Genomic DNA, 22,266 nt, shown 5'->3' with positions numbered 1-22,266 from the left:
AAGCAGGGATGGGGTAGGTTTGGCATGAGAACCTGGAAGAATGAAGTTGTTCTTTAGTAACATGGGGCATGGTGGTGGGGGAGCAGAATTGTAGGAGGGGAGGAATCAAGAATTTTTCCTTTTAAGTTTGTTATATTTAAGAGCCTATGAGGTCTGCAAGTTGAGATGATGAGGACAAAAAGTCAATGTAATGGATGGTATTTAAAGTCTTAACAGTAGACAACATGACCCAGCAATTGAGTGTGGAGAAAGAATTTGAGGACCAAGGTAGCCCTCAGGTGTTCTAATGTCCACAGGCTGTGGAGATGAGGAATGAGGAGCCAACAAAAGAAATTTAAAAGGCATGGCCAGTGAAGTAGAGGAAAGCTAGTCTCTCAGGAGCCAAGTGAGGGTACTTGAACTAAAATTCTTTCCCCTCAGCTGAAGCCCAGGGACTAAGTGGTTCCTGCTTACTCGTGGCCACTCGTCTCTCAAGCAGTGAATCCTGAACAAAAGTAAAAACCCAAGGGCTCAAATATCCACATTTTTTGTTGTTCCTAGCATTTTGGGAGGATAGGGTGAAGTGTGTGTCCCTTGTAGCTAATTCTGTAATTCATCCTTCCTGTCATTATGTGCTTAGAAAATTCACATTTATTCTTGTACATTTCTTTCCAGTTTTTTAGTCAACTCTTAACTCACTAGGTAATAACCTGCTTCTTCAGATGCTCAACCTTTTATTATTTATTTAAAAGCTTTATTTGTATTTATTTGAGAGAAAGCGAGAACAAGAGATATCACAGAGGGAGAAGGAGAAGCAGACTCCCCACCGAGCAGGGAACCTGACACGGGGCTTGATCCCACGACCAGGAGATCATGATCTAAGCTGAAGGCAGAGGCCTGACCAACTGAGTCAGTCACCCAGGAGCCCCTCAACCTTTTATTTCTTAAGGGAAGCTATGGAAAATTAGCTTTGAAGGGTTTCCATACCACCACCGCCACTTTTAAATTGTTTTAGTATCACAGGAAATGCCATAATGAGGTTTAGTGAGGCAGACCTGGGACTTGGCCTCTTTGAACCCACTGCCTCATCCATAAGAGGAGTAAACACCTCTACACAGTTGTGTGGGCAATGCACTTACTATTGATACATATAAGTGCTCCAACAATGTTACTTCTCCGCATTAGGGTCTTAGGTCTTTAGCTTTCCTCTGGACGTTTTGAAATGGAGAGGGTGAAAAAATAAAATGGAGAGGGTGAGTATCCCTAAATCTCCATGGGGGAGGCCAGCTGGTAATACGACAGGTAGTACCACTCCCTTGCCTCTCCCTAGGGAGGGAGGGGGCTACTGTGGAGGAGGAAGCCAAGACATGTAGATGTTTCAACTGGGAAAGCTTCATACATAGCATTCTGCATCCCACCCACAGTGCCTCAGCAGACAGAAACCACACTGCCTGCCCATGTATACTTCCACTTGTCTTACCCTGACACAAAGAGGAAAAAGTGGAGGGGTTCCCCAATCATGTTAGTAACTGAGACGGAGACTATAGAGCAGGACAAAATTGTCCATCCTCAGTCTGGGGCCAAAATGAATGCCCCGTGCCCAGAAATACACAATCATAGCTGTGGACAAGATGGCTTCCCTCCTAAGCCCCAAAGGCCCCCCTTTGTGCTCCTGACCATGAGGAACATCTGAGGGAAGACTTTTGAGTAACTACAGCTCAACTCTGGTTCATTTTCCCTGAGTCCAGTTTAGGCTGTCTCAAGTGTCAACCTTGGAGCAGTTAGGGAAGAGGACAAATAACCAAACCCCTGGTATATCCCTGGGGACAACAGCGCATTGCTATGGTGGTGATGGTAGGGGCAGCAGCATTGGTGAAGGAATCCTGACTGGAGTCTGGCTGGCTGCTGGCCTGTGGTCACATGGGCCAGACTGTTGGTAGGCTCAGCCTCACTTCTGTTCATGCAAGGCCCAAGCCCTGGGTACCCCAGTAACAGATGCCCATAAGCTCAAAAAGGAAACCAGAGTGAAAGGCAATGACATTGATACTAAGACATTTATTACATCATAAAAAGTCCATTGTTGTCCTGTTTTTCCATATGTACATGTTCCTGTGCGTAGTCCCTCTGTCCAGCCCCACCTGCCAACCCTCCATGGTGCCAATCAACTTTCCAAACTAACTAATCAATAAAAGAGGAAGAACTGGAGGAGATGGCCCAGCGCTGATGAGAGTGGAGATGGGAGAGGGACACAAAGTGCAGAGTGGTTGGCTTGGCTCTTAATGCCTGACCACAGGCAGGAGGAGCACGAGGATGGGCACTGTAGGGTTGGCTCACAGATACCTCTCCAGGGCTGCCAAGTTGCAGGTGATATACCTGAGGGTGTTTCTCAGGTTAGAGCCCCCAGGAATGGAGAGCAGAGGAAGAAGGTCCCCCAGCCTGATTATGGGTTTCAGGCTATAAAACTTCTCTTTTTCAGGTCTCCATCCAAGTGGCAGCCACAGCAGCTCAGGCTGGGCCTGAAAAGTTTGTGCCCTGGGGACAGCCCGAAGGGTGGCTGGGGACAGCCTGGTAGGAAGTACTGGTCCTGATCTCTGTGGGGCCTGCCTTAGTTGACCTCGGAGGTGGGCATTGGGTCTGTGGGGCGGGGTGTGGCCAGGAGGGGCACTGGTGAAGTGGCCTCAATGAGAGCAGGGTTGAGGATGATTGGTAGAGTCATGGGTGGTACGCCCACCTGCAATGGGGAGGCCAAGGGCTGCAGGATCAGTGGAGGCTGAGCCAGAGGAGGAGGCCCATCTGAAGTAGGGCTCAGTCTGTTGGGGCTAGATGCCACTGGTGATCCAGGAGAGCTGCTGTTGGCAGGTCGAGGGCCCTCAGGCTTCTCGAAGTCTACAGGGAGAGCAAGGGGCTGGTCACACTCCTTCATATTCCCCAGCTGGTTTACCTAACTTCTGCTCCTCCCCATTCCTGTGAGCAAAATGACCTCTGCTAGTCTAAGCAGTTGGGAATCTCCCCTTGAAACTCATTCAGATATCCAGCTATCTTCTATCTACCTTCTACCTTCTTTGCTGTACCTCCAGTCAGGTTAGTTCTGGTCTGATCTTTACTAGAATCCCCAAAGGGCAACCTTTGCATATTTATTCCAAGTTCTTGATCTGGCCCCTCTTTCCAAATCTGAAAATCTCAAGCAGATAGCCTATTTGATCCTGCCATTTCCCACAGGAAGAGCAGGCAACCAAAATACTCTGGTTCCCTTCTTCCCCTGGCTCACAGCCCATGCTCAGCAGCAATCCCAAACTACCCTGGGCCTCCTCTTAGGCTTCCTACTTCCTGTTCAACACCCAGGAGACTAGCTAAAAAGGACTCACCACAGGCCCCCAGCTCAGAAGGCATCTCTGGGGGAGGTGGATGGCCAGGTGTCCTTGTGTCTCCAGCAGCAGGAGTCATGTGGGCTGAGGCCAGAGTTTTTTGGGCATGTGGCTCCAGTGGCATGGGGTCTGGGAAGGGCAGAAAAGCCAAATGGCAGCTCTTAGTGCTTCCTTTCAAGCGTAGCCCTGGCTACCCATCAATCTTCCCACTGACGGCAGTACAGAGAACTGATTTTTAGCTCTAGACTCTTTGATGGGGACTCTCTTCAACAAAGTTGAACTAAGCCTCCTACCCTGGATGACAGTCTGCTTGAAGAGCTCATCTCGTAGGTGGGGCAGAAAACAGTCAATGCGCTCCCAGGTGATCTCCCAGAGGGCTGAGGGGCTGCCTCCTCGGGCATCTGCATTGTGGAAAATCTCTGCTGTGTCCATCACCAGGAGCATGTTCTTCAGAGACTCAGGGATGGCCTCTGACTGTAGGTGGCAGTGGGACCATGTGAATAGGAAAGAGGGCATCCAAGGGATATGGTAAGGAGGAGGCAGCCACCAAGGAAAAAAAATGCATGTCTTCCCAGGAGGTGCGAGAGGAAGCAGGCAGTGGGAGTCAGGCTGAGGTAGAACATACCAGTAAGTCACTGGATCCTGCATGCATATACTTGTCCATGAAGTCCAGGATGGTCAGCCAGAGGGCCGCAAAGGTAGAGAGTGACAGCAGTGGAGACAGGTGCTGCAGGAAGACCTAAGGCCCACCAGCCCGTTTCAGTGAAGGGTCAGAGCTGTCTGCATCCTTCCCTAAGGCTGGGAGGCAAGCCTGCCCTATCTTGCATGGGAATCCTAAATCAGAGATTCCTTCGAATTCCAGAATCCTCCCAGGTCCCTGGGTCCTGTTAAGTCTCCATAGCTGGGGTCCTGAGCACCCACATTGCATCTCTAGGTCCTAGCAGAACCCCTAGCTTCCCTCCTCGCAGAAAGGCAGGTGTGGGAAGAGTGGGTAAGTGAGGGTGGTGAGCAGGTACCTTAGACAGCAGTGTGGAAGCCCTCATTCGAGTCTCCTCCATCCCACCCACATCTGCAGGGCTGATGTTCTCCAAGAGTTTGGTCAGTAGAGGAAACAGCACCTGGTGGGTAAAGAGCCAATGTCTTCCTAACAGGGTCAGTTGGCAGCCTTGCTCCAAGGTAGCCAGTGGTTGGGGTGGATGAGCATAGAGTAGGAGGAAAGGTAGGAATGCAGATGGAGGATTGACATTAGGGGCTCTTCAGGCTGCCCAGTTCTCCCTGTCTTAAGGATTTGAACTTTACCTTAAGACTAGAGGAAGTCCCACCTTGTTAAAACAGGACTCCCACTCCAGGGCATCTAGCTTCTGCAGATCATGTACCAGTAGTGCTCGTTGCAGATAAGTCAGTGCTTGCATCCGCACCTGGCGCCGGGCATCACAGCACAAGCAGGCAATGCCTAAGAGTGAAAACAGGCTCAGGATCCTTTAGACATCCTGATCCTGGTACTTCCCAAGTTCCACCTCTGCCCCTGCCCTGCCTGCTCCCCTAAGGTTTACCCTGCAGTAAGGGACACCAGCAGTGGGCCCAGAGGGTACGTGAATCCGCTTCTATCTTCCGGCCACCTGTCTCTAGGTGGCGCTGTTCCTCCGCCCAAGAGCTGTAGATAGAGGCTGCTCGCGTGTGCAGGGTGTGCATCAGATCTAACAACTGGGGTCACAGGAGGGGCAGGTTATGAGTTGGAGTAAGGTCTGGTGGATGCCCCCTCAAACACTGTCCCTGGCTGAATCCTCAAGGGAGCCCCTAGTACCAGTCACACCATACTCCACTCCTCTCATCCCTCTTTTTTTTTTTTTCCAAGATTTTATTCATTCATTCATCACACACACACACACACACACACACACACACACACACGGGGGAGGGGGGGAAGCAGACACAGGCAGAAGGAGAAGCAGGCTTCCTTCAAGGAGCCCATCAGGCCCTGAGCCCAAGGCAGACGCTCAACTGCTGACCCACCCCTCTTTTCTCCTCAGCTTCATGAACTGGTTGCCCCTGCCAGCCAGTGTTTCCCAGAGTTGGGAGAGACATAAGGAGGTGTGAGGAATGAGTGTTTCGTAACAATGAATTGGGGTGCCTGCGTGGTCAGTGGTTGAGTGTCTGCCTTCGGCTCAGGTCATGATCCCAGGGTCCTGGGACTGATTGAGTCCTGCATCGGGCTCCTCACAGGGAGCCTGCCTCTCTCTCTGCCTATGTCTCTACTTCTCTCTGTGTGTCTCTCATGAGTAAATAGATGACAAATAAAGCCTTATCTTGTTAATTTCATTTTAAAAACAAAGCAAACTTTAGTTGCACAGGCTTTGGTGGGCAATAATGTCTAGTCAGCTTTAATAACTTTTTGTTTTCATCATTTTTCTAAGGTTATTCTATTTAAGGCAATTAGTTCTCTATTTAGTGATACGAAGTCTGTTTGTAAAATAAATTTTATATATCTTGAACAAAGAATAACTCTGGAAGGACAAGAAACTGGTGGCAGTGTCTACCTCCAGGGAGGGGGAACTTAGCAGCTGGGGGCAGGAATGGAATAGGACTTACTTTTATCTGTTTACCCTTTTATACTTCTGAACTTGTACCACATGCATACACTACTTATTCAAAACATAAATATTAAATATTAAACAAACAAAAACTTACAACAGGTGGTCTTGGATAGGAGAACATTGTGGAAGCGGTGGACAAGGGCCTAGGTTGGAAAACATAAGCCCTTCCTCTCAGCCCTGGCTGTCCCTAGCCCTGCCTATCCTCCCAATGTCAGGGGCAGGAAGAGGAGAGGAAGTAAAGGATGCCATACTTACGTCCTGACTGACCTGTAAAGACACCGTATGGTAGCTGGCAGGCACCCCTTCATCCTCATCATCGTCACTATGCCCACCCCGAGTGGCATGTTGGCCAGAGGTTCGAGGCCGCCGAAGCACTGAACCTTCCTTGGATTTCTTCTTGAAGCGGTTTCCTTTGCTGTCATATTTGTGACTCTTGCCACGTTTCTCCTGGGACTTGCACCCTGAGCAGAGGCAGATCCAGGTCATATTTCTACATGGACACAAAGGGCCTACCTTTCCTCCCTTTCCCCCAGTATATTCACATAGCTACTCCCCTGCTGCCCCTTCATTGGGTAACCCACCGCCATTCAGACTGGCCTCCACAAAGATACGGAGAGTCTTCACGCAGAGCTCAAAGTTGTCAGGTGTAATGTGGGCAGCATCACGCACAATGAAGGACAGAGATTCTACACATTTAAGCAGGGACTTAGTGTCGTGTGGCCCGAGGTCCAGCCCCACTGTTAGGCTGTACTGATTGACCAGGGGTGAAGGGCCTAGCCGGCTGGGCCCAGGACCTGGCTTGGAGTTATCAATGTCATCCTTCCCCACCTGAAAAGTACAAAGAGTTGCTGGGAAGCCAGACTTGAGCCTGATCTTCCCTCAGATGCCCTCTTGGAGGAACAGGAATCTTTCCCACAGGCCAATGAGGGAAGACTCATCCACTGCCCATATGCTCACTTACCACTAACCAGCCGCTGTTGACTACATCAGCATCAGTGGCTGATCGGTGGATCTTGCCAGGCCTGCAATGGTCAGCATAGACCTCCGAGTCAGAAGTGTATCCTCGGTCCAGGCTCACATCATTCTGATGGTAGGATGGGAGTTCGCTGTCTGATTGGGCCCCTGAGACAGGAGAGAGAAGGGCAGAGTCAGGGTGGAAATGGGGACACTGGGATGAGGGATGATTTCAGTTCTGAGAAATAGGTGCTGAAGCCTGGTCTCTCCTCTTTCTTGGTCCAGCTTTGTTTCAACCCTGTCAGCAGGGTGCTGAAGGATGGTCTGGACAGATTCTCTTGACCAAATGGGGCAGTAGGCTAATTTGGGCCCCTGATGGCATCTAGTAGCAGCTGTCAGGGCATGGGGGTGGTGGTGAGGACATAGTTTCTGAGAAAACAGTCCTCAGGACAGTAGGAAGGCTGGGGTCATAGCCATCTATGTTGCTTTGTAGCCTTCATACTGTTTAACCTGGGAAAAGCCAGTGGCTATAGGAAGCTCTGGAAGCACATGGTGGAAGCCAGGGGTGTTTGTTTAATCTGCTAAACACAATAACCTATTATTTTGTTTTCCTGTCTCAACCCCCAGGGCCATAACTACTTATCTGCCAATCAGAGAGTCTCCCTGGAAAAGGGCTTACCGGCATCAGGTGCTTCAGCCCTGGCTGTGGCCTGCAGGGCAGCTGGAGGCTTTACACCTGAGCCAATGCATTCCAGCAGTGTGAAGAGAGTGGCCCAGTCGTCACCTGAGTGGATGTTGGCTGCGTTGGTCTTAAGAAGTTCATGGAGCCCATAGGCTACCTGGTGACTGACTCGGGACAGCACGCTGGGCTTCATTAGTAGCAAAATACGCAGGGAGAGCAGCACCTGGGTAGGTGGGGAGCAGGAAGTGGGCACATAGCTTCTTTAGAATCCTTCCCCACCAGTTTCCTTAGGCCACTGAGCATGGTTTGGCTAGGACCCACCTAAGAATACTGCTGCTGGTCTTTTCTTTTCTCAGGGTTGTTTTTTTTTTTTTTTTTTTTTTTAAGATTTTATTTGAGAGAGAGACAGTGCGAACAAGCGAGTGAGCCAGAGAGCATGAGCAGGGGGAATGGCAGAGGGAGAAGGAGAAGCAGGCTCCCCAATAAGTAGGAAACCCAACATGGGGCTTGATCCTAGGACCCTGGGATCATGATCTGAGCTGAAGGCAGATGCTTAACTGACTGAGCCAGCCAGGCACCTCCTTCTTTTCAGTTTAATTAAAATTCTTATTGAGCTATAGATTTTTATTTTTTTTGCTCTGCTTAATGGTCACATTACATAAAACTCCAGTATATAAAAAAAAAACATAGTATATGATAAGAGTGATACTGATATTGATACAATCCACTGATTTTATTCAGGTTTCCCCAGCTTTACATTACTAATATATGTACGCCTATACATATTAAGTTCTACACAATTTAATCACCTAATTTTAGGTTTGTGTATCCTTAACTAGTCAAGATGTCAAATGGTTCTACCACCAAGGATTTTCCTCACATTGCCCTTAAAAACACACCTGCTTCTTCTTTTTTTTTTTTTTTTTTAAGATTTTATTTATCCATTCATGAGAGAGACAGAGAGAGAGACAGAGACATTGGCAGAGGGAGAAGCAGCCTCCTTGCGGGGAGCCCAATGCGGGACTCGATCTCAGGACCCCAAGATCACAACCTGAGCCCAAGACAGATGCTCAACCAATGAGCCACCCAGATGCTCACACTTACCTCTTTTTGCCCCCAACCCTAACCCCTGGCAATCTGTCCATAACTTCTAAAATTCTGTCATTTCAAAATGTTATTTAAATGAAATTATATAATATATAGCCTTTGGGATTGGCTTTTTTCACTCAGCATAATTCCCTGGAGATGCATCCAAGCTGTTACCAATAGTTTGTTGCTTTGATTGCCAAACAGAATTCCATGGTATACATGTAACACAGTTTAACCATTTACTTGTTGAAAATCATCTGTGCTGATTCCAGTTTTTGGCTACTACAAACAAAGCTCCTATGAACATTCATGAATAGGTTTTTATGAGAAAGTAAGCTGTAATGTCTCTGGGATAAATGCCTCAGAGTGCAACTGCTGGATTGTGTGGGTAACATGTTTAGTTCTATTAAGAAACTGCTAAGAGAGGGGCTGTACCATTTTACAGCCACTCAGTATTTCATTTCATTAAAGCACTTGTTTTGTTTTCTTAAAGATTTTATTTATTTATTCATGAGAGACACACACACAAAGAGAGAGAGAGAGAGAGGCAGAGACACGGCAGAGGGAGAAGCAGGCTCCATGCAGAGAGTCCCAGGTGTGGGACTCGATCCCAGGTCCTCAGGATCGTACCCTGGGCTTAAGGCAAGTGCTAAACCGCCGAGCTACCCAGGCTGCCCACATTAAAGCACTTGTAAATGATATTGTGTTGTTGGTTTCATTTTCTTTTCCTTTTTTTTTTTTTTTTTTTTAAGATTTGTTTATTTATTTGAGAGAGAGAGAAGGTGAGAAGGTGTGCACACAAGCAGGGGGAGCGGCAGGCAGAGGCAAAGGGAGGAGCAGCAGGTTTCCTGCTGAGCAGGGAGCCCAATGTGGGGCTCAATTCCAGGACCCTGAGATCATGACCCAAGCTAAAACCAAGAGCTAGATAGATGCTTAACAGACTGAACCACCCAGGTGCCCCTGAGTATAAGTTTTTAAAATTAACAAAGTCCAATTTACCAATTTTTCCTTTCATGGATTGTGTTTTTGGTGTTAAGTCTAAGAATTGTTTTCCTAGCTCCTGAAGATATTCTATGTTGCTTCCTAAAGGACATTCAAATCCATGATTCATTTTGAGGGCACATAGGTGGCTCAGTCGGTTAAGTATCTGACTCTTGATTTTGGCTCAAGTCATGATCTCAGGATCCTGAGATCCAGCCCTGTGTCAGGCTTGCTGCTCAGTGGGGAGTCTGCTTGATAGCCTCTCTTTCCATCTCCCTCTGCTTCTCCCCCCTACACACTCACACATTCTTTCTCTCAAAATAAGTTTTCTTTAAAAAAAAAAAAATCTGTGATTCATTTTGAGTTAATTTTTCTATATGGTATGCAGCTTAGGTCAACGTTCACTTGTTTGTTCCCCACCCACAAATTTCGATTGTTCTAGCAACTGAAAAGGCTATCCCTTCCTCCAGAATTGTTTTTGCACTTTTGCCAAAAAATTAGTTGAGCATCTCTGTGTAGATCTATTTTTGGATTTTTTTTGCTGTTCCACTGACTTATGTGGCTGTCTCTTCACAAATACCAGATAGTCTTGATTACTGCAGCTATATAGTAAGCCTTAATAGCAGATGGAATGATTTCTCCCACTTTTTTCTTTTTCAAGATGTTTGGATATTCTAGGGCTTGTGCTTTTCAATCTAAATTTTAAAACAAGCCTAGCTCTACAAAAAAACCTTGCTGGGATTTTCATGGGAATTGCATTAAACTTACAGATGAAGGGGAAAAACTGACATCTTTACTACCCTGAGTCTTCCAATCCATGAACATAGTATGCCTCTTCATTTATTTAGATCTTCTTTGATATCTTTCATTAGCGTTTTATAATTTTTTTTAGCGTTTTATAATTTTTACTGTATTTTAAAGATTTTATTTATTCATGAGAGACACACAGAGAGAGGCAGAGACACAGGCACAGGGAGAAGCAAGCTCCCCACAAGGAGCCCAATGCGGGACTTGATCCTGGACCCTAGGATCATGCCCTGAGCCAAAGGAAGATGGTCAACTGCTGAGCTACCCAGGCATCCCACATTTTAGAATTTTTAGCAGAGATGCTATACATGTTTGTTAGGTGTATTTCTCAGTATTTCATTTTAAGCACTTGTAAATGATAGTGCTGTTGGTTTCATTTTCTATTTTTTTTTAATTTTTATTTATTATTTATGATAGTCACAGAGAGAGAGAGAGAGAGAGAGGCAGAGACATAGGCAGAGGGAGAGGGAGAAGCAGACTCCATGCACCGGGAGCCCAATGTCGGATTCGATCCCAGGTCTCCAGGATTGCGCCCTGGGCCAAAGGCAGGCGCCAAACCGCTGCGCCACCCAGGGATCCCTGGTTTCATTTTCTATACGTTCAGTGTTAGTATCTGAAAATGTGATTTTTTTTAAGATACTGGGACTCTAACATTGTCTAGAATTTGTTAAATTGTTATAAAGGCTCATGTACATATATTTTTTTTAATTCAGATTTAAGTTAGTTAACATATAGTATTTGTTTGAGTAGAATATAGTGATTCATCACTTACATATAATATTCAGTGCTCATCATAAGTGCTCTTCTTACTGCCCATCATCCATTTAGATGATCCCCCACCTACCTCCCCTGTGAGGTGCTAATCTTACATCCTGTGACCTTGCTGAACTCACTTATTAGTTCTACGGTGGCTGTCTTTTATACTTGAGCCAAGAGATCTAAGGAGGGTCCTAAGCATGGGAACCAGGAAAGCAGGTATAGGGCAGAGAATGTCACAAGGCAGTAGCCATCCAGGCAGATTTACAGGAGCCTGCAGAAGTGCTAGGTATCAGCTTCATGCCTGAGGATCATTTTAGACTCATTCTTAGTGCCACCTGTTAGATTCCTCCAACTCTGTGGCAGGTCACTGGACTCATGTACTAAATGTACTCTTTGTCTTAGGCCATGCCCACAACTGACACTGTGGCTTTAGTCTCCTGCATACTTCCTGCCTTCTCAGTTGTACTCTGCTTACCTGGCCACTGATCTCTTCTCTTCGGAGTAGTCGAATGGCCAAGCGGAGCAGCCCCACCACTGCCCGCTCCACAAGGAAGCAGAAATCCTGTGCCTGGACACACAGGTGATATAGATGGTCTCGGACAGTCTGCCACACACAACCCACACGGTCCCTGAGGAACATAAGGGTGAAGACAGTTTCAGTTGGGGCGGCCACTGGGAAATAAGTCTCTCTTTTTGATCCAGGTTGGGCCTTACAGGGCTCATTGGCAGGCAGGTATAATGAATAAGCTTCTCCACTGCCTACAGCTTCATGTGCTTCTTGCCCCTAAAGCCCATTCAGCAGGATGGCTCCTGTCTTCCATCCCTTTGGCACAAGCCCAGTATGAGGCCTGCCTAAAGACTGCCTTCTACCTGTTCTCCAGCACAATCCTCAGCAGCATCTCTAGGCAGAAAGCAGCATCCTCCTCATCATATGTCTCTTCATCTGGCGTCACTGAGACCAGAGCCTAGAGTACAACAACAACAGGAAAGCATGGAGAAGCCAGCCACTGGCTGTGCCCTGACAGAAATTAAAGCAATCACCACTGTCTCCATCTTCCCTTCCAGACACAGCCAGTCCTTTCATCTCTCTTCCCTCTTCATTCTGTACCTTCATGAGCTCCTGCAGTGACTCCAGCTGAAGGAACTTGCTTTCTGTGATCATCTTTTCTGGGTCACAATGCTAGAGGGGATGCAAGAGAGAGGGGGGTCGGTGACAAGGGCTGGAGGGAAAAGAATGTTCCCAAGAGCTAGAGCGAGAGGACAAAAGGAGTCAGCTCTGGTCATAAGCCCTAGATGATTCTACTCTTCAGTTCCTAGGGAAGCAGCTTATCAGGGGTAGGCAGAGGCAATTACCTTGATGCAGTCCAAGGCCGCTCTTTTGGCCTCTTGGTTCTCAGTGGATGGGCCCCGCACACTAGACTGCTCAGTACCACTTAGTGTTAGCCAGCTCACAAAGCTTAGCACTGTCGACTCTCCTCTGTAGAAAGAGTTCAAGCCTTGGTGAGCTCCATTGTTCTGATCCTCCCTCTCCAAGGCCTTTAACTTTTGATCTGCCCTTACCGGTTTGATGGTGTCTCCTCCCTCTGTAGAGAGATCTTGCCATTGGGATCCACAAAATCTTCTACCTGGAAAATCAGGTCAAGAATAATTTCTTTCCACATGCCCTTTGCATTTCCTGCTCTTCCATGCAAAGTTCTCTGGGTTTTTTTCCTATAGCTCAGTGCCCCACACTCCTGACTGGGCCCCCTACTGTTGGTTATTGGCAATGGCTTATCTGGTTACTGGCCTTCTTTTACAGCTATCCTCTTGCCCAAGATCTGTGGTCTTACATTTAAGGTGCTTCTGGTAAGCTTCAGCAGTCACTGGGCCCAGTGCTACTCTCAACCAGTTCTATATGCAGATAGCACACAGTTTATGAGCTTTTGCCTTGTCCATTAATCTCCTACAAGAATTACCTCCACCATAGCTTTGGGAAGCAGTTGGGCTCGGAAGAGCTGCAGCATGGCTTCCATGATATTCTTCCAGCCCTCCCGCAGGATATCACCATGACGATGGGCCAAATGGAATACTGTCTTGGCTGCAATGTGGGCTTTGGGGTTGCTTCCAAACACACTGGGCAGATTCTCAATAGACTGAAAAAGAAGATGAGAAAGGCTTAGGGTTTGGCGAATGTCTGGAAAGGAGATCTCTTAGGCCTTTACCTATAGTTCACTAAGAGTCCTTTTGCTTGCTGTGGTTCAATCTGCTCTAATACTGGTAGGAAGGGCTAACCTGGTTAAGGCCTTTCCCACTGTACATCTCCTCTCCCATCCCCACTGAATGAGGGGACACTATTCTCATCCTAGGGGCTATGAAACAGAAACGCCTAAGTGGTACTGTAGTCTAGAGGGAGTGAAGGAATATGCCGAGGAAAACAGCTCCACAGATAAGGATAGATTTATGGCTAAGAGAGGTCCTACTTTGGAACTCTAATTACACAGTTCTTGCCCCTGCTCACCTCACTGCTAAGAGCTGTGAATTTGCACAGAGATATGATGAGATTGTCAAACACATCGCTGAGGCCATAGTGGGCGGAGATCATGGCGCACTTCCTGTAATGTCACATTCCAGAAATAGAGTGAGTCACTGGAAGTCCAGGCAGCCCTTCCAAGTCCCTGAAGAGGCTTACTTAGGATTCTTTCCCAGGATTCTTCCCCAATCAGTCCCAGGAAGAAGCCTTTTAGTCTTCAATCTATTTAAGACTGAGCTTTCCCTTGGGTGCTGGGTGGCTCAGTTGGCTAAGCACCTGCCTTAGGCTCAGGTCATGATCTCAGGGTCCTGGGATCCAGCCCTGCATTGGGCTCCCTGCTTGGCAGAGGTCTGCTTTTTCCTCTCCCTCTCTCTCTCTCCCCCTCCCCCAACTTGTGTGCACGCTTTCTCTCTCTCTCATGTGTGCTCTCTCTCAAATAAAATCTTAAAAAAAGAACATGATTTTCCAAGCTTCAGCCTCCTTCTAAAAACTCAGAGAAAACCCATTCTAACAAAAATATGAGTAGGAATCAGAAAGGCATGGAGGCAACCATGTTTATGCCAAGACAGGTGAGAGGAGGTCAAGACCAAGGCCATAGCTGGGCTACCTGAAGCCTGAGATGGCTTTCTGGATAATTGTTTCCTCAAGGCTTTTGTCAAAGACATAAGAAAGGGCAGCAATAGTGGGGCCCCACGTCATGGTGAAGAGGTCAAGATCATAGCTGCCAGCAGGCACACGAAGGAATATGCCCTCTGGGGTGGCACCTCGATGAAGTAGCACATTCCACACATAGTTCTCCCGAACCAAGCCTGTCTGCTCTTCAGGCATCACAATTTCCTCATTCCTGTCAGGAGGTAAAGGAAAGTAGGTACACTGCTGTTAACCTGACTGGTTCCAAACTAGAACACCAGGTTTTGCCCATATTGGAACAATCCATCAATGAGAGGTCACCAAAAGTGCAGCTCAGTAGTCGGCTTCCCACCCACTAATGGGATCAGGGAGAAATAAAGGAAGTGTTCAATAATCCCCCATAATCTCAAAGCCCTGTCTCTTAACTGGGGCCGTTAGTTCTGTAGTAAGATCTCCATTCTTTCTGGGTATTAGAGGATGAACATTTCTACCTTTTCTTATTTACAATAAAAAAATAAGTGTCCCATCTCTGACCTCTGACCCAAACTTTGCCCTCCAGTGCCCATCCTGGGTTTTCTACCAGCTTCAGAATACATTTTGTGAGCTGGACAGGAAAACCTAGCTGCTTTGGGTTCAGAAAATGGGCCCATGATATTCCACCTAGCAAAGGAAGTTTAGATTCTAGCTCAGTACTAGAGCTTCAGTACTGTTCAGGCTTCTTTAAGGAAGAAATGGGAAGAGGGGCTGCCCAGCTGAGTCTCAAGGCTAAATCCAGGGCATAAGAATCATTGAAGTCTGATGCAACTCTAAAATCTGGAAAAGCAAGCAGTGTGTTTCTGCTTAAAAGAGATGCCGAACTATGCTCCAAAAATACTCACTTGATGGCATGGTACATGTCCTCCAGGATGTCTTGCTCAAAGTCCTTGCCTCCATTCACACCTTTTAGGTTTTTGCGAAACTCCTAGAGACAGGCCGATAAGCTTTTCCCCCCATGTGTCAATGCTGAAGCCCCACCTAAGGAACTCCTGGGTCTATGGTAAATAGGGTTTAGGAAACAGTAGTGAAAGAGCCCACCTCCCTAACCCAGTTCTTTTCCTGTATTGGCCAGCCCTCCCTGATTCCCTTGGACAAACTCTGTCCATCGTGCCTACTGAAAATGCCATGTATTTCCATCTATACCTCCAAAACTGTGCTGGACCCTCTCTGCCTTGGCTGGAATCCAAATTTACCTCTAGAGTCATGGGTGCATTCTGTTTGCGAACGTTGTGGTTGTGCTGGTCAGTATTAAGCAAGATGACAGCATAGGCCAGAGCAAAGCAGGCATCGCTATTGGCAAATGGGGAGCCATTACAATTCTGAAAAAGCAAAGACCCCACCTGTATCAATACACTTCTCTGCCCAATCAAACCCTTCACTACCAACCCACTGACCAATGCTGGGTACATTTTCTTTCTGGGGGCTAACTTTCAACCCACTGACCAATGCTGGGTACATTTTCTTTTTGGGGGCTAACCAGCCAGAAAGTCCCCAATCTCTTGCCAACTCCTTAACAGAGCTGGTCTCTCTATCAAAAGCTTGCTGATGTTGCTCTCAGCCTTCTTAGGAGACAGCAGCTGGGTCCTTCAGTTGGAACTATAAAAATCTTCCAGTCAAATGAACCTGGGATGCAGGGCTCAGTCCTGCCACTCAACTCACCCTCCAATGCTCTGTGAATGCCTCCAGCAACCTCTGGATGACTGGTGCTTCCCCAGGTAAGCGAAAGGCTTCCAGGTAGAGACGAAGAGCTTCATCCAGCCGCAGACCCTGAAAGCTGAAGGTGCTAGAGGAAAAGGAAGAGGGATAAAGAAGCTAAAGATCTATAAACTGGAAATGTTGGGCTCTGGTCCCTCTAACCTTCTCATACTGGAACAGAGGAGGCTGAAGGCAAAGGGGAACAATCTTGTGGTCATCTCTAACACAGACTAGAATCTGACAACTCCTAATTTTAGTACTTTCCACATCAGTGCATTCTTGCCTGGAAACCTCATCCACTGGAACTCTAACCTACCTGTGCTCAGGAACCCTGTTCTATCCCTTTGCAGTGCTCTCTATGCAGAATGGAATGGCTCCCCAAGCTATCTTGCTGGAGACTCTTTCAGGTCCAACAGACATAAATCATGGGAAGAGGAAGACTGTGTGACCTAGGTCACCAGCAGGAACTGACTGAGATTGTTTTGAGGGAGAGAAGCCTTGCCCTTTGATCACCAACTATATCCCCCATTTCTTGCAGTTTCCTCACCTCACAAAGCTCTCCAACAGGTCAATGTTTTTGCGGTCACTCACAAACTCTCCAATCATTTTCTTGTCCAGCCGAGGGTTCTCTCGGAGCCACTGGGCTACCTCTGTGTTGTCCATTGGGATGGTGAGGAGGCCTTTCTCCTGCAGAAACTGGATTCCCTTCTTTGGTTTCTGGTTGAACTGCTCTGTGCCAGTGATTAGCAGCTGAAGGAAAAATACTAGAGGTGTCACAACCTGCTCTGCTCCTAAATCAGACAAGGCCAGGCTGCATTCCATCACAGTGCACAGCTGGTCACATAAGGGGCTCCGAGGTTGTGGTTCTAAGTGACTCCCAAACTAAGGCTGGATCATACTGGCCCTAGCTTCCCTCAATCTTCATGTCTAATTAGAACTGATTGAGAAATTGGGGTGCCCAGCCAGCATAGTCTATAGAACATACAACTCTTGATTTCAGGGTTTAAGTTTGAACCCCACACTGGGAGTAGAGATTACTTAAAAATAAAATACAGAATTAAAAAAAAAATTTGCACCATAAGGGGCACATGGCTGGTTCAGTGGGTAGAACATGTGACTCCCGATCTTAGGGTCATGAGTTCAAGCCCCACATTGGGCATGGAGCCTACTTAAAAAAAGAAAGAAGGAGGAAGAGGAGGAGGAGGAGGAGAAAAAAAAAGAGAAGAAGGAAGAGGAGGAGGAGGAGAAGAACAACAACTAGCTGAGAGGCTCCTTTTCACTCATTTTCTGAGTTCTCACGATACACAGGGGCAGCTCCTGTCCCTCAACTTGGGGACCAGGAAAAAGTAGAAGAGAGGCTAGAGAAGGTTCTCTCCTTTCCAGTTTTATAGTCACTCCAGCATTTGTTTATAAGCCTAGCTTGGATTTCCCTACTTTCTTCAGTTTCCCAGCTTTTAAGGACAAGGTGAACTCACTGATTGAGAACTCAACTTTTTGTCTGTCTAGTCACAGCCCTGCAATCAAGGGAACACATAAACCAAAGTCATTTAGGCTGACCATAAGAGGAAGAAAGGTTTAAAGAAAAGGTTTTCTTTGTTTAAAAAACATTTTTTTAGGGATCCCTGGGTGGCGCAGCGGTTTGGCGCCTGCCTTTGGCCCAGGGCGCAATCCTGGAGACCCAGGATCGAATCCCACGTCGGGCTCCAGGTGCATGGAGCCTGCTTCTCCCTCTGCCTATGTCTCTGCCTCTCTCTCTCTCTGTGACTATCATAAATAAATAAAAATTAAAAAAAAAAACACATTTTTTTAAACTTTATTAAGGCACCAGATAAATGTCAATTCCCTTTCACTGCCAATCCTCACCCCAGAGCTTGAGATTACCAATAACCTCCACTGACCCACATGATACCAGGTCCCAGGCTCTTGTTACCACAAGTAACACTTGGCTCTCACATAGGGCAGCATTTGCCCAGCAGCACACAATAGGGTATGCCTCATTACATGGCCTAGAAGTAAAGGGTTTCAAAGGAGAATGGGTGGTTGCTGAAGTCCCAACAAACATAAAGATTCACCTTGGGAAACCATTCAACGAGCTGCTAGACTCTTCCTTATCCTCTTTTGTAGGGTTTCTGTCCTAGGCAGAGGCAGGCAGAGGCTAAGCTCTGGGGATAGTTCTACATACCTTCTTTTTGTTTTTAATTTCAATCAGTTCCCGTGGATCTGGCAGGAGACAGGAAAATCGAGGTGGCTTCCGGGTAAACTTTTTGTCAGCTAGGAATGGGAGATGGGAGGAAGAAAAGGAAAAATCTTTAAGACCTCTTTTACCAGTATAATGGCTTTTGGAAGATTGCCAATATACTCTCTAGTGAAGGAGAAATGTCTTAGAAATTTTCTTGTCCTCATCAGTCTTCCATTTCCCTAGAAGTCCTATCTTCTTGGGCTCCAAATGTTTTATTTCCTCTCTCCAGGTTTGAGGGCATGGGTGAGCAGTCAAGGTTCACTCACATACTACCTAGGGTATCTGTGCCCCATTTCCCTCTGCTCTCCACCAGGCCCCCCGGTTGAGGGGGCTGAGGATCATGGACACCCAGTACCCACCCCCAGAGTCAGCAGCTTCCTCCAGATCACTGCATCCTGGCTTCCCATGTTCTGCTGGCAGCCGCCCTCCACCTGGCAGATGTAGACCTGGGATGTCTGCGGCTATGCCTACAGGTTTCCCATCGCTGGCTGCTCTCTCACCTGGTAGGAGAGAAGAAGATAAAGGAAGATGGGGTAGGAAACCAAGTAGAGCTGCAAGAGGAGTACTAGGCCAAGGAGACGTGGATAGGTCTCACATAGACCCACATAGGTGACCAGCCCTGAACAGAACAAACCTAAGCCTACATAAGTAGTCACTGTTCCAGGTTAGTCAAGCATTAGATTCTATAACTTAATAGAGATTACCTATTCCCATTCTCTGATCTTCTGCAACTTCAGTCTCAAAGGGATGTCAGAGAAGATTAATTAGGGTGGAAGCAGATACTGGGGTTGGGGAAAGGTAGGGCCTGGAGCTTTCAGGAACAGTAATCTAGGTTCTCTTTTCTCTCCATAAGGAAATAATAATACTCCTATGTTGTATATCTGAAACTAATGTACCATTGTATTTTAACTATGCTTTTATTTTTTAAAAGATTTTATTTATTTTAGAGAGAGAGAGACAGTACACAAGAGTGAGAGTGTGCACACGAAGAGGGGGAATAATAAAGGGAGAGGGACAAGTAGACTCTGTGTTGAATGCAGAGCCCAATGCAGGGCTCGAGCCCATGGCTCTGAGATCATGACCTGAGCTGAAATCAAGACTCGGATGCTTAACCAACTAAACCACCCAGGTGCCCCTGTTAACTATACTTTAATTAGATAATAATAATAATAATAATCATCATCATCATCATCACCATCATCATCATATAAGCAAGCTAAAGTGTGGAGGAGGAGAAAAGGACAAGTCCATGAGTCTTGCTAACCTGCCTGACCTATGATTCAAACCACCAAATCCTGGAATTGGGAGAGCCCCCAGGGGAAGTAATATAAGGGAAGGAGAGAGGATTCAGTGAGTAGAGATGATAAAAATAGAACTCTGGGATCCTCAGGGGCACCTGGGTAGCTCAGTCAGTTGAGTGTCTGCCTTCAGCTTGGGTCATGATCTCAGGGTCCTGGGATCGAGCCCCATGTGAGGCTCCCTGTTCAGTGAGGAATCTGTTTCTCTCTCTCCCTCTGACCTTCCTTCCTGCTTATGCTGAAAGAAAGAGAGAGAGAGAGAGAGACAGACAGACAGAGAGAGGGGAAGAAAGAGAAAATCAGTCTTAAAAAAAAAAAAAAAAAAAAGAACTCTGGGATCCTCAAAGAAAGAAATGCCTCTCACTATTGCTGGATTCTCGGGTACCATCCACCGCCTCATAGCCAGATCTGGCTGCTTCTTTCTTCTCTTGCTGGGTAAGACTGTTGAGGACTTTGGCCTGGCAATGGGCCTCAGTGCTGTCAATCACTGTCAACAGGGCATCAAGAGACAGGAGGTGTGTTGTATAGAGCTGACCAGACACAGGGAAGGCATTCTGGAAAATAAACAGACCCAGTAGACCTGAGGTGAGAATACTTTACACTTTATCTTTTTCCAAAAACCCTGAAACCTCCTATAACTTCTACATTATCCTGAGAAAATGCCTTTCTTCTTCCTGTTCCCCAACTTTCAAGTGTTTCCCACCCTGCATATAGAATGCTTACTACTACCAGAGAGATTTCCTTAATAGAGCCTTCTTTCTAGAGGCTAGTAATAATGCTCAGCACCTTGGACAGCAGCTTGGTGAGGTCTTCAAAGAGGTTTGAACAGTAGTAGTCACAATCATAGTTGATATAGAGCTCAGTGACAAAACTGGGGATGTGCCAGAGCTGCACAATGGCCTCCAGTGCCATCTCTTTCATCTCATAAGGCATTTTGGGGTTCTCCACAGTGATGATCTCCATGAGCTTTTTGATGTACATCTGGCAATAATCCAGTAATAGCCATTTGGGTGGGGAAGCAGTTAAGATAGAGAAGAAAAATTAGACAGGAAAAACATTAAACACAAGAAGCCCAGCCAGGAAGCATACATTAAGAAACCCTTGAAGGTATTCTATCCTCCTCTTTGGCCTCCATGTTGGGGGAGACCTGGCTCTCTACCTCACACTTGATCAAAAACAAGTTGCCTATTGCCCCTCTTTGTGCTCTCTATGTAAGCCTGACCTGGTACTACTCAGAGTTCCATTTTGCAACTTAGTGCCAGTTGGACTTGACTGCCTGTGCTGCAGAGGAACTGCTGAGGAGAAAAGCCATACCCACTCATGGCAAGGTTCTCCATCAGTCCATATTTGGCTTTTCTCATTTTATAGCCAGCCAGTGCTCCTTTTAATTTTTCCACCAAAGAGGCCAGCCAATGAACCAAACTATGAAGGCTAAAAGCACTCTCTTGCAGGAGCCCCTAATTCCCATTCTTGCAGAATGAGAGAGCTGACCCCAATGAATGTCATACATCTTATTTTTTTCTTCTCCAAGTTCAATAAACTCACCTCCAATTGGAACTTGAGATGTTCCCTCATGCTCTCAAAAAGCAGGAAGCATACCCGCAGGGAAGCAGCATAAAGGTTGAGTCGCTCTACACTGAGTAGCTGGAGATCAGAGTAGGGTTAAATCATTAGGTTTCTGAACCTATGGCTCAACCAACAGAAAAGCAGGAGAGCAAAACTATATGAGGTTGCCACTAAGGTCCTGTGTTCTAAGGGAACTCTATATCTAGTTATTCCCATATTTCTCTATGGCTGCCAGAGTCCCCAGGGAACTAGTAGAGTCCTATTCACAAAGACCTCTGGCTAATTGGGGAAGGAGGTTCCTTCCCAGATCCTATATCCTTTGCACCAATCAGCCAAATCTTCCTGTGCCCCCTGGTCCTTAAGAGACCCTGAAAAATAGTCAGGGGCTCAGAGCCCCTCTAAAAATTCAGTGTTGGGGATCCCTGGATGGCTCAACAGTTTAGCGCCTGCCTTTGGCCCAGGGCGCGATGCTGGAGAATCGGAATCAAGTCCCGCGTCGGGCTCCCAGCATGGAGCCTGCTTCTCCCTCCTCTTGTGTCTCTGCCTCTCTCTCTCTCTCTCTCTGTCTATCATAAATAAATAAATAAATATCTTAAAAAAAAAATTCAGTCTCACCTGGAGTAAGTGGCGGCACATCTCATCTTTGATGAGGCCCAAAAGGGTTTGGCACTGGGCTACAGGGGCAGATTCAAGAGCCACTGTCAGCAAATGCAGTCCCATGTGGATCATAACTTCTGAATTGTGGCGGTCATGTGGATTGGTGAGGGAGATGAGGAAGCGGAAGAGCTCACGGATGCAGGGAAGACCATAGGGAACCAAAGCTGTACCTAGGGAAGGCCAAGAGTAAAGTGGGATTGCTAAGAAACAAACAGCTTCGTAGCTTGGCCTGGGCTGCGCTGTATTATTATACAAGGCAATTTCAGGTAAGTGATTCTCTTCAAGAAAAAAAAAAAGTTTTCTTTCTGGGGAGGTAATATTACTCTCACTTATTAAAGCGATCAGAATTGATGACCCTACTTTCTGTTAAAAATCCCAAGCTTTCTAGTCTTCCCTCTCACTTCCTATTGTCCACCAAAGTCCCTC

General features: G+C 46.9%; 1 protein-coding gene across 9 annotated transcripts in view; it reads right to left on the bottom strand.

Moving 5' to 3' along the window:
• Positions 1 to 2,014: 2,014 nt before the first annotated feature.
• GBF1 (golgi brefeldin A resistant guanine nucleotide exchange factor 1) overlaps positions 2,015 to 22,266 on the bottom strand; it is a 120,744-nt gene continuing 100,492 nt past the window's right edge. For 3 of the 9 annotated variants that reach the window (XM_038578609.1, XM_038578611.1, XM_038578613.1), the window contains exons 13-41: positions 21,799 to 22,010; positions 21,163 to 21,261; positions 20,404 to 20,598; positions 19,982 to 20,171; positions 18,679 to 18,819; positions 18,263 to 18,351; positions 16,628 to 16,830; positions 16,045 to 16,168; positions 15,579 to 15,704; positions 15,228 to 15,310; positions 14,327 to 14,563; positions 13,708 to 13,801; positions 13,166 to 13,342; positions 12,771 to 12,835; positions 12,564 to 12,687; positions 12,319 to 12,390; positions 12,081 to 12,175; positions 11,686 to 11,839; positions 7,572 to 7,797; positions 6,900 to 7,060; positions 6,520 to 6,766; positions 6,194 to 6,399; positions 4,898 to 5,048; positions 4,667 to 4,797; positions 4,361 to 4,462; positions 3,970 to 4,083; positions 3,638 to 3,818; positions 3,345 to 3,473; positions 2,015 to 2,865 (exon numbers count right to left, since the gene is read on the bottom strand). In XM_038578609.1, coding sequence (XP_038434537.1) covers positions 2,585 to 2,865; positions 3,345 to 3,473; positions 3,638 to 3,818; positions 3,970 to 4,083; positions 4,361 to 4,462; positions 4,667 to 4,797; positions 4,898 to 5,048; positions 6,194 to 6,399; positions 6,520 to 6,766; positions 6,900 to 7,060; positions 7,572 to 7,797; positions 11,686 to 11,839; positions 12,081 to 12,175; positions 12,319 to 12,390; positions 12,564 to 12,687; positions 12,771 to 12,835; positions 13,166 to 13,342; positions 13,708 to 13,801; positions 14,327 to 14,563; positions 15,228 to 15,310; positions 15,579 to 15,704; positions 16,045 to 16,168; positions 16,628 to 16,830; positions 18,263 to 18,351; positions 18,679 to 18,819; positions 19,982 to 20,171; positions 20,404 to 20,598; positions 21,163 to 21,261; positions 21,799 to 22,010 — 4,409 coding nt within the window. In that variant the 3' untranslated portion in view covers positions 2,015 to 2,584. The remainder of the gene's footprint in view (positions 2,866 to 3,344; positions 3,474 to 3,637; positions 3,819 to 3,969; positions 4,084 to 4,360; positions 4,463 to 4,666; positions 4,798 to 4,897; positions 5,049 to 6,193; positions 6,400 to 6,519; positions 6,767 to 6,899; positions 7,061 to 7,571; positions 7,798 to 11,685; positions 11,840 to 12,080; positions 12,176 to 12,318; positions 12,391 to 12,563; positions 12,688 to 12,770; positions 12,836 to 13,165; positions 13,343 to 13,707; positions 13,802 to 14,326; positions 14,564 to 15,227; positions 15,311 to 15,578; positions 15,705 to 16,044; positions 16,169 to 16,627; positions 16,831 to 18,262; positions 18,352 to 18,678; positions 18,820 to 19,981; positions 20,172 to 20,403; positions 20,599 to 21,162; positions 21,262 to 21,798; positions 22,011 to 22,266) is intronic. The other 6 variants (XM_038578614.1, XM_038578615.1, XM_038578616.1 and 3 more) reach the window with 4 other exon arrangements.

The sequence above is a fragment of the Canis lupus genome, chromosome 28 (genome assembly GCF_011100685.1).
Source record: "Canis lupus familiaris isolate Mischka breed German Shepherd chromosome 28, alternate assembly UU_Cfam_GSD_1.0, whole genome shotgun sequence".
NCBI classification, from domain to species: Eukaryota; Metazoa; Chordata; class Mammalia; order Carnivora; family Canidae; genus Canis; species Canis lupus.
Note: the sequence above shows the minus strand (reverse complement) of the source record. Positions and strands in the feature narration are given on the sequence as shown.